The 10,808-nt window shown below is 32.1% G+C and overlaps 1 protein-coding gene across 1 annotated transcript; it reads right to left on the bottom strand.

Annotated features, from left to right (window-relative positions):
• Positions 1–8,686: 8,686 nt before the first annotated feature.
• Positions 8,687–10,054, bottom strand: LOC111404850. Its single transcript, XM_023033588.1, has 4 exons — positions 9,862–10,054; positions 9,395–9,508; positions 9,108–9,284; positions 8,687–8,976 (listed from the first exon to the last, which is right to left on the bottom strand). The coding sequence occupies exons 1-4, from the start codon at positions 9,937–9,939 to the stop codon at positions 8,878–8,880; spliced, it is 468 nt and encodes a 155-aa protein (XP_022889356.1). The 5' UTR covers positions 9,940–10,054; the 3' UTR covers positions 8,687–8,877.
• Between the last annotated feature and the right edge of the window lie 754 nt (positions 10,055–10,808).

Here is a 10,808-nt window from a genome sequence, read left to right as displayed (position 1 = left end):
CAAAAATGTATGTTAATTCATATGAAAATAATTTACAAAATATGAAGTAATTGAAAATGGAAAGAGTTCTGTAATCAAAATTTAAGGCCAAAACGTCACGAATTTATGAAGTTTCTAACATTCCTCTATCGATCTTTTTTACTTAGCTTAATTCATATGAAAATAGTTTATAAAATCAAAATTATTTAAATGGAAATAGTTGAATTTTATTCTTCACCGTATGTTAATCTTAAGAATTCTGACAAGAAGATCTACTCACAACACGAATTAGGCAATAATAAACTTTTAAGATGAACACGTACTTCCCAAATAATAGAACCCAACTGACATGGAAAAAAAAAAGAATTAACTATAACAAACCTAATAGAAGTTGGTAGTGTTCTGTGAATGGAAAAACAACAATTTACATTGTAATTTCAACATTTTGAGATTTTATCATCTCCATAAAAAACCTAATAGAGAATGAGACATCCACCATTCCAACTCCCAAATCAAACATGACTGCCGTATAACGTCCTAAGAAAAAAGAATATAAAACAACGTGGCAAACAAAATGTAAACAGATTTGCCATATAACGTCTTATGAAATTAAACATATCTACCATATAAAGTCTTATAAAAACAAAATGAAAACCTAATAGAAGAACGCACTCAACGCAGCAAAACAAAATGGAAACCAACTGCACAGCATCAAATAAAACTCACGTACATCAAATAAACATCGATGACAAGAACTTTGATGGCAAAGGCAACGACAACGACAAGTAGATAGGCTGGAAAATGAAAAATTCCCTCAACTATCAAATTTCAAACCCTCTAGTCCGTCCCTCTTCCCGTCAACAGTGAGACCTAATCACTCTAATCCAATTTTTTTAGATTTTTAGGCAAGTGGGCATTGGGTATATGGGTTGGGTTAAAGGTTTACTTGTAGGTTTGGGCTAGGCATTTAATGTGGATTGACGTATGTACTTTTTCAAAGAAATATTACAAGTTATGTGTCCCCATTTTATTGGCCAACACAATTTTTAATGATATGCCAAAATCTGAATTTTAGTGTGAAATTATAAATTGCTAATAGGGGTATTCTTGTCCAAATAATTGCAAAATGGACATTTAATAAATTTTGGACATTTTTGCAAATCACTATTCGAAAATGGACAGTTTTGATAATTTCCTCTATTATATTATATTATATTATTAAATTTTATTTATGAAGTAATTAATTAAAAAATATTAAAGTCATAATTATATACAATTTCGTAACAAAAATTATTTCTCCATCACAAATAAAATTTTTTATAGATCACAAATTATTTCACGATCACAATAAACTTTTTTATCACAATTTATTCATTGGTCAAAAATAAATTTTTTTATAAGTATCAATTTATTTATCGATCACAAATCATAAATTTTATAAATCATAACTTAACTTTTTAGATCACATATTATTTATCGGTCACATGTTAATTTTTTTTCACAATCTTAAATAATTGATTACAAACACTCTTAATTCCACCACCTAACCCGCCCCAACCCCACTCCACTATGGAGCCAATAGAAGTAGCTTCACCTCCAAGTGATAAAAGGTGAGGGTGGAGAAATCCAGCGTTGCTTGAGATTGCTGCGTCAAGGGTTTAAATCCTGAAATATGAATTTGACTCTTGGGTAAGTGCAAGTGTACAAGCAGCCTTCCACCCTATACCCTTGGAAGCATAACCTGCGATTTACCTTCCTCATGATACTCTAGGATAGGGGCGGTGGAAGACCCTTAAGGTTGGGGTTCAACCTTTTGAAGTAGCTTCACCTCACCATCATAGCTAGTGCCACTACCACCTCCAATAGCTACCATTTTCAACTTCAAAATCACTGTCATCGCCACCTCACCAACGCAACCAACACGATCCAACGAAATCGTCGTCATAGTCGTACAAAAAGGCCAACAAATCAAATCCACAAACCCCATGATTAGAACCAGAATGCACTGTGTGTGTGGTTATGCTCAAATCAGATCCAAACTAGAACACCACCGCAACCCCGCACCTCATCGAAAATAAAAAAAATCCTGCTTGACGTTGCTCTCAGATCAAGAGCCAGTCCGCTGCTCATCGCGAGTTCTCAAAAACCAAGCGCTGCCACGTAGCAACTAGTCGCCACCGATAAGTGGATAGAGAGAGATGCAGGGAATTAGATGAGAATGTCAAGGAACTTAGGGTCATTCTGAGAATTTAATAATACGATGGTGGAAGTGGTGGTGGGTTTTGAGAGGCAGAGCAACCCTTTGGGGAGAAGAAAATAGAAGGACTGTAGAAGTGGCTGAGAAGAGACACGTGAGGCATGAGATTAACGATGATGTCATGAGCATCGATCATTGATTATGTTTGTCGTCAAAGTAGTGGTGGAGTGAAAGTGGAAAATGTGGTAGCAAAGAAAATAATTTTAAAAGATGAATTCAGGTTTGTGGGTGACAGGGTAGGGAGGGGGTGAGTGTGTGTGGGGTATTGGAGGCAAATTAATTTGATTTTATAATATTAAAAGTTTAAATTATTATCTGATTTTTCAACAAAAAAATTTCAAATCTGATTTTTGAATTGAGCATTTTAAAACTCTGAGTAGATGTAATTTCCTCTAGAAGAATTTCCAATGGAGTTTGGTCTTCGTAGAGATTAACTGGTCTCTAACTTTTAATGCACAGCCCTTGTTTGAGCCACATTATTGTCATAAGCATGCATTAATGAAATTGATGTATACTTCTTGAGGAAATGTGTTGTTAAAAATTAAGGAAAATTTTTGGATTTGTGTGTAATACTATTTTATTGAAGAATATGTTGTTGAAATGATGTCAAATTACTATTTAAAAATATATATTTTTTAAAAGAATGTGGATAAAAGTGGGGCTTGGATTTTGATGGGAAATAGTACTAAAACAAAATAGTTAAAATAATTTTCATACTTTGAAAAGAACTTTCATCTCTTTCAAATATATTTACGCATGATTTGGTATTTTTACACTTTTTAGAAAAAGGGTTAGTTGTAGCTGCACAGAAGAAATAATCAAATGCGGGAATAATTAAATAAGTGTTTAATAAATTTTTATTTCGAAATTGATGTATAATTCAAAAACCAGAATTTGAGTATTTAATGAATAAAATAATGGGTAATTATATTACCATCACAAAATTTATTAAGTGCACCACATTATATTCACACCACAGTTAAAATATAGTTTTAATAAATACACCACAACAAATTTACAATTATATACCTAATTTTATAAAATAAAATAAAAAGAATTATAGATTTTAATAAATACACTACAACTACATATTTTTCTTTTCTTCTAGCCATTTCTTTCCACTGTATACTTTTTATGTTGCATGCACCCATGGCTATATGGACTAGATAAGAAAAGAAGTAGAAAACCTTACCCACTTATTTTTTAACCACACATTTTTCAACAATCACTATTACAAAATGCATTTTTACTATGAAAATGAGAAACAAACATGCTCTAAACTTTTGCCCCTGTTTGGTTCCCATTCTTTCACCATTAAAATGAAAAAAATGACCGTTATCCATCACATCAAACCACTAAATTTGAATTTCTATCTCTTGTGTGGGGTCGATAACGGCTATATTTTTCATTATCATTCTTACAAAAATGAGAAACAAACGCCCTCTTTAATGATGAACTTTTAATTTCTGTCGTCCTTTCTCGATACAAATTATTATATACCTGGTTTTCTATATGTGTATTTATTCATTTTGATGAGTGAAGATTTCATAAATATAATTAATTTTGTATAGTACAACCTGACTATTTTGATTCTCTTGCTGATTTTATAAATTATTACATCGCCGAAATGTTTTTTTTCGCTTCACTTTTTTTTCGGTCTGCATCATTCTTAACTTTTTGTCAAGTAGCTATATATACTGCTACTCACTTCACAGATAATGAATTAGAATTTTTTTTTTATAAAGAATGATTAAACAAATTAGAGTATATGTTCTCCATGTTGTTTTCGAAAAGAGTTGCATTTTACCATTATAAGATCTAACAAATTGGAAAAAAATAAAAATTATAAAAAATGATTAAACAAATTGATGAATTCTTACGTGTGGTATCATGGAACAAAACTAGCAATTATAGAAAAGAAGAAGAAGACATTAGGTTTAGGTTTGTGGTGCGGTTATAATGTGGTGATTAATTAAAAGTACATTAACCCCAATTATGTAAATTTACTTAAAGGCTATTTAAGTAATTAAGGAAAAAAATAAAAATTGTGGCGCACTTAATAAATTTTGTGGTGATAATATAATTATCCTAAAATAATTTATAATTGTGCATGTATACAATTACTAAAACGGGCATCAATTGTACTTATGTTCTTTTTTATTATTTTCATCACTATAGTATTTTATTTTTTATTTTTTTAACTTTTAGCCCTTGTGTGAAATTGATTTTTAAGAAGTGTTAATTGGAAAATATGTGGTTAAAAAGTAAGGAAAATATGTGGTTAAAATTTAAGAAAAAAAGTTATAAATCACCATTTTTAAAGAATATGTTGGCAAAGTGTGATTTTGAAAAAATTAATTTCAAACAAGGGTTTACAATAATAAGTAAAATTATCAAAAAATACAAAATAAAAATATAACACAATGTATACACCATAATTATTTGTTTGGTCTGAATGATTGCGAGGTCAAACCATGGTCCACTACTTTAATAGCGAGTTCAGGTTCAATCGAACGCAATTTAATGTTTTATAGCATTCCTTGAAACATGATAAGTGCAAATTTGTGCACTTATTTAGATCATATTACTAAACTTTTATGTCATCAATTATTGATTTCTATTTAATTTGGTTTTTTTTAATGGACTAGATCGAAGCAATTGAAAAATAAAGAATGATGAAATTGAATGGAATCTATAATTTTGGGTTTAAATTCCCCAAGTTAGAATTTGAGAAGGACATTGGTTGCACAACCAGTGAACTCAAGGATTAACTTGCATTATTTGAGGAAGATGAAACCTTGGAGTGAAATATGGCACCAAGTGGGCTTAGACCAAATTAAAAAGGAAGGCAAATGATTAGGCTTTGCATGTTGGAAAATGGGAAAATTACAAAATTTTAGATGTTTAAAAATTAGATTTCAAACATCAGGGGTGAAGTATCGTTGTGCATAAATCAGGTATAAAAAAGATAAAACCTAATTCATTCATTTGCCCAACTCTCTCTCCCTCCCCTCCCACCCACAATCTCTCTCCCTGTCTATCTCTCTTCCCCGAAACTCTAGCGACGCAGAGGAGCAATCGGTGCTTAGCGCAATCGGCGCTTCCAAGGCACCGCATCAGAGGTGCAACTGGCCCTTCGCTCAACCCCAATGTCGATGCCTCTGCACGTGGACCCGTGGTTTCGTCGATCATAGATTGCGATGATTCGTGGTCTCGCCGACGCTATTACATTTGCTTGTCTTTTGCGTGGATATGATGATGGTGACGACATGGATGGAGATGGATTTGACATGGCAGATTTGTGTTATTTTGTTGAGTCATGGGTGGTGGATTGTGGTGTGATGTAGTGATGTATCTATTGTTGGTGGCGACGTGGACGGTGGAAGTGGTGATGTTTCCTGCTGGTGACGTAGTTATGGCTTTGAGGATTTTTTGGGTAAGGATTGTGGTTGTAGTGTGTTAGAGATGAAGGGCTGGTGGTAGTGTCGGTGTCGTGGTTGAATTGTTGGTGGTTCAAGTGCTAGCGACGATGTTGCTACAGTGATGGTAAGTTGGTGCCTGATTGCAATGGTGTCGGTAGTGGTTGTAACCAATTATTTATGTTGTTTGGTTGGTGCCGTCGTGGTGGCGATTTTGGTGGTACGTGTTGGTTTGTTTTTGTCAAGATGTGGTGGTGGCAGTAGTGTTGGCTACTGTGCAACTGGTGGAGGCAGTGGAGAGGGGTGGTCACAAAGTGTTAGAAGTGACCACCAAAGTCGGGTGTTTGGTGCCTGTGACCAACCATTTGGTCCCCCGTGACTGACCATCAATCTGTGACCTTGAAATTCAATCATTTTGTGATTAAAGAAGTAATATGTGACAATCAAATTTAAAAATATGTTACCCGTGATCTATAATTTTTTGGATTTGTGATCATTTGTGACACATAATATTTTGATTCGTGACCTCAAAATAATATGTGACCTATCAAAATTTTGATTTGTGACCTTGAAAAAATTTGTGATCAATTAATTTGATGATATGTGATCAGTAAATAAATATGTGACCATTAATCGTATAACTATGAGTTTATTATCATTATTTAATAAATATTTTTAATTAATTAACTAAAATATGATTTTTGCATTAATGAAACTTATTACCTGAATTTTGAACTATGCATACTTAAATCCTGAATTGTGAACTCTTTCCTTGGAAAATTGTATGATTGAAATGGAATTAAAACCAATTTGAGGAGGAGAATAAGGTTACTTAGGCTGGAATTTTTTCCCCACAAGTTGGGGGCTGTGCAGGAATTACAATTGGCCCAAAGTTGGCTGGTTTTGGAGACTAAAAAGGAGTTATACGCACACCCTTTAATTGGGCCTCAATGATACCTGGAACTGGAAACAAATTGCATAATTAAATTAACTTCTAATTGGACTCCAACTAATTGCGGTTGATGGAGTGTGTGTGTATATATATACACGCAAAGGGTGGAGAGTCACACGAACCAAGCCGGCTGTACAAGCCACTCACACGTGTAAAGGGGTGGGTGAATTTTTTTTTTTTAAATAATCATCCTCCCCAGCCCACCCACCTCGGCATGTGTCTAGCTTGTATACACCCTATGAAACACTAGTTTGTACAGCTAGAATTATTCGAGTCATACATGTACAATTAAACAACTGCTGAAAATTAAAATCAAACCGCGGTTGAAGATTAAAAAGGGGAAAGAAAACGGCAACAACAAGAAATAGAGGAATTAATCACATTGGTCGATTTATGGTAATATATTTTTACTTTTCTTTGTTTAATTCTAACATTATGCTCGGTTAAATTATTTTGTGCTAGAATTTTCGATGAACTTTTAACTTTTGAATTTTATTTAGTTTTTATGTTAAAAACATGTTTTCAATTATTAAATGATGGACATAAATTTAATTTTCTCTACAATTATATGAGCAATAATTGTATGAATTTTGTGATTTGTTTTACCCTCGAGAGATGAAAAATAAGTTAGACATGATGTTAATTATTGTAGAGTCCGATAGAAAATCTAAATATACCGCTATACTTTACACGATCTTTAAGTATTCATAAATATTTAATACATTTTTATATGTTCATATCTATCATAAAAGTATGGTCGGGTCACATATAAAAATATGTTTAATTCTATTCGAGAGAAATTATTAAACAAATTAGGAATATTAATTTCCATAATTGAATCATGTTGTCAAATTTATAAATTTCAAGTTAAAAGGGATTGATATAAGGAGATTCGAAATCCAAGTACGCTTTTTATTATCATATTTTTATAACATTTGCATTTAATTATAATAATATTGCTAGAAACTACACTCATTACCTTAGCATGTTGGACTAATGCTTTTGATTGGTAGAATCTCATGAACTTCATATTCAATGGTGCTTCAAATTTTGGTCCAATATTTATGAAACCTTGCCGCATATATTGTTAAAGATAAAGATAAATCTTAGTTCTAATTCAATTCGAATTATTTAAATAATCTTAGTCTTAATAGGATATATCGAACTCTATATCGGTTCAAATTGTACATTTGTACTTGTACTCAACTCATTCAAGCAATAAAAGTATGCAATTTCTATCATGGTATAAAAACACAACTTTGACGAGGAATCCTCACCCAAAATATTTCCTATCATATATATCATCAACTATCAAATACAAATGTTAGAAATTCTTATTGATACCATCCTTCTATGTCAAGATCATTTTATTCTCTCTCGTTAACAAGTGTGCATTAAAACCGGCAGTGTCAGCCCTGGCCCACTTGCCTTGGGCCTCATATTATAGGGGGCCTCTTGAAAATTCCAAAACAGCCCATCTCTCCAAAAAAAATTTTAAAAATAAAAAAAAAATAATAAATATTTGGCACATAAAAGTGGAAAATGAACCACCTAATCTTTTGGGTTGTGAAAGAAGATTTATTTTACTATTCTATCTTTTGAATTATATAAAGTTTTCTTTCTAATATAAAAATGTTAATTATTTAAATATTTACATATTGTTAGACTTGTAATATAAATTTTGTGTTGAGAGGCCCCATAATAATTAAAAACCTAGAGCCTCTAAATTTTCGGGACCGAGAAGGTGCCATAGCCATATGCATGCCATATCACACACTATTAAATTCTCTTTTACTCACAACAGACAAAAGTTGGAACAACATTTCCTTTCAAAAGAATGCCTTTTGAAGGTGCGTAAAATTCCTAGTTTCTTGGATTATATAAACTAACTTTATGTCATATTTTACAATAATTATATTATAACGTACGAAAAAGCATTTAACTAGGAAATTAACTTTTGTATCAAATATCAACTAGTCGCCAAACTTCGGCTGCAATAAAGCACACATCTTGCCATGTTTTACCCTATATTTAGACATATGGAATCATCATCTAGTAGCGAGATTTGTTCGACTTACATCAAAGCAAAATCAAGAAAAATGTAGATTGATCATTAATTTCTCAAAATGTTTTTTGAGTTTTATCACAATTCGATCATGGCCTATTAACATTTTAGAAAACTATTTGATTCCTTTGATTAAACTAAATGAAAGGAAAATTCAAAGGAAATGCTAAGAAAGATAAATATATATAACAGCATATGTCTCTGATCAGTCTTGTTCATTGCTTCCATTCCAGTTCTTGATGGCATCTGAAATTGTTTGTTTCACCATTTGGGCATTGATGTAGTTTTCTTCATCTTCTTCATTCTGTGAAATCAAGACATTGATCAATAAAGGGTGTTCGATTTTATTCATAAAAAAAGTGTCTTTTACGATGTATTCATGCGTTTTAAAATTAAAATTAAAATTTAAATGTAATGAAATCGAAAAATTCTTACTTCTCCTCCTCCAAATGCCTGTAAATGAAAGGTGTCTTTACAAGAAACCCTAGCTTCAAGAACACTGAGACCAAGCTCCTCAAAAGCTTCCAATAAGGAAACAAGCAATCCAGAGCAACTTTTTGCTGAATAAACATTCACTAAGAAGCCCTTTTCTAGGGTTTTCACGGTAACTTGCTGCACGTAAAACATGTCAAAAAAATAAAAATAAAAATAAATAAAAAGCTCATAATTTTCTTCTAGCTAGGTAAAAGTAAGTAGAAACAAGAAAAGTTTCAGAGTATTACAGGCCATGAATTCTGGTTGCTCGTGTTTGCTACATCTTTATTCAGTCTTTCAACTTTCTGCTTTAACTCTTTTATATAATTTGATGCATCTACTATGATTGATGTATCATTAATCTGACATACATAAACAAAATATCTCAATAAAGTCTAAATTATAAAATTTCAATCGTTATTAATTTCTGTACTTGTTTCTTCATAGTTAATTGAAATATGCTGGGATTCATCAAAATGAAAACCAATAATGTATTCAATACGACATATGGATAGAGGGAAAGAACCTTAATTAAAAAAGTAATTTTCGAGAAAAATTGAAAACAATTTTTTGAAAAAGGATGAAAAATGTAGAGAGTAGCTATTGACAACAAATATATATAAGGGTTTCATCAGATGATAATCTGATTATATATAGGTGCTCAAATTGGTGGAAGAGAACCAAGTAATGGCTGAAAAAAGTTCAGTGAATTTACTGCATGAGAATTAGTGATGGAACGAAGAAGCTGTAGCTTATCATGCAGTGATTCTCTCTTGGGCTCTCTAGAATCCATGGTTTCCAATTCCACCTCTCTTTTTACAGATTAATTCTTCCTCTCTATTTCTCTCTCTCTATCTCTGCGTTTTTGCTCCCTATCTATTCTTCTTTGTATTACCTTCTGTAAGTTCTGAAGATACAGCCTTTTAAAGAGGAGATGCTCCTCTCAAATCAATATCATCTCTTGTTTGCTTCCCACATGACACGCGGGCGTCCGTTTCCTATCAAAAGATATCGAATTACGCTACTTGGAATACTAGGATAAATCTTGTGAAACTACTAGGTTGCCCTTTCTTTAACTTCATATTTTGGTTTTTACAGAGTTGGTAATAATATGAAGTATATGTTGCGATGGTGGATGAAGAGGAGCGTATTAAAGAGGTGACATCGATTCAGTTGGGAAGTTTAGATGGACCTAATAGTTATCTTATGTGAAATACAAAAGTGATTATTTTCATTAATTCATTTTGGTAAGATGCCTAGAAATGGAATTAAACAAAACTTATTTTTTAATTAAATATTTAAAATTTAAACTTAACTGTCAATTTTAAGTCATAAAATACAACATAATAACGAGTATAAGCCGCTGTCACACTAATCATGAGCCGAAAAAACACTTCAGCCGACTATAATGACGAGTATTTACTAGAGTACATGAAGTGTAATTCTTTAACTTATAAAGTACCACTCTCCGTCTCCAAACTTATCAAATTAATTTTGTGTCACTTTAGTTAGACGTCCGGTCGAGCCTTCTCTTAAACCTATTATAAATTGAGATATTCATCATTATGGATAGAATGGTAAAAGCAAGTAGAAAGGACATTAATTGACAGTCTAACATAGTAAAAAAATAAAATAAAGAGAGGGAGGGAGAGAGGGAAATGA

Source organism: Olea europaea, chromosome 11 (genome assembly GCF_002742605.1).
Source record: "Olea europaea var. sylvestris chromosome 11, O_europaea_v1, whole genome shotgun sequence".
Taxonomy (NCBI): Eukaryota; Viridiplantae; Streptophyta; class Magnoliopsida; order Lamiales; family Oleaceae; genus Olea; species Olea europaea.
Note: the sequence above shows the minus strand (reverse complement) of the source record. Positions and strands in the feature narration are given on the sequence as shown.

Coding starts and splice junctions, on each gene's coding strand:
- LOC111404850 (XM_023033588.1), bottom strand. CDS start 9,939: ATGGATTCTAGAGAGCCCAAGAGAGAATCACTGCATGATAAGCTACAG. Junction 9,509..9,861: donor CCATCACTAATTCTCATGCA/GTAAATTCACTG, acceptor TATGTATGTCAG/ATTAATGATACATCAATCAT. Junction 8,977..9,107: donor AGGCATTTGGAGGAGGAGAA/GTAAGAATTTTT, acceptor TTGATTTCACAG/AATGAAGAAGATGAAGAAAA.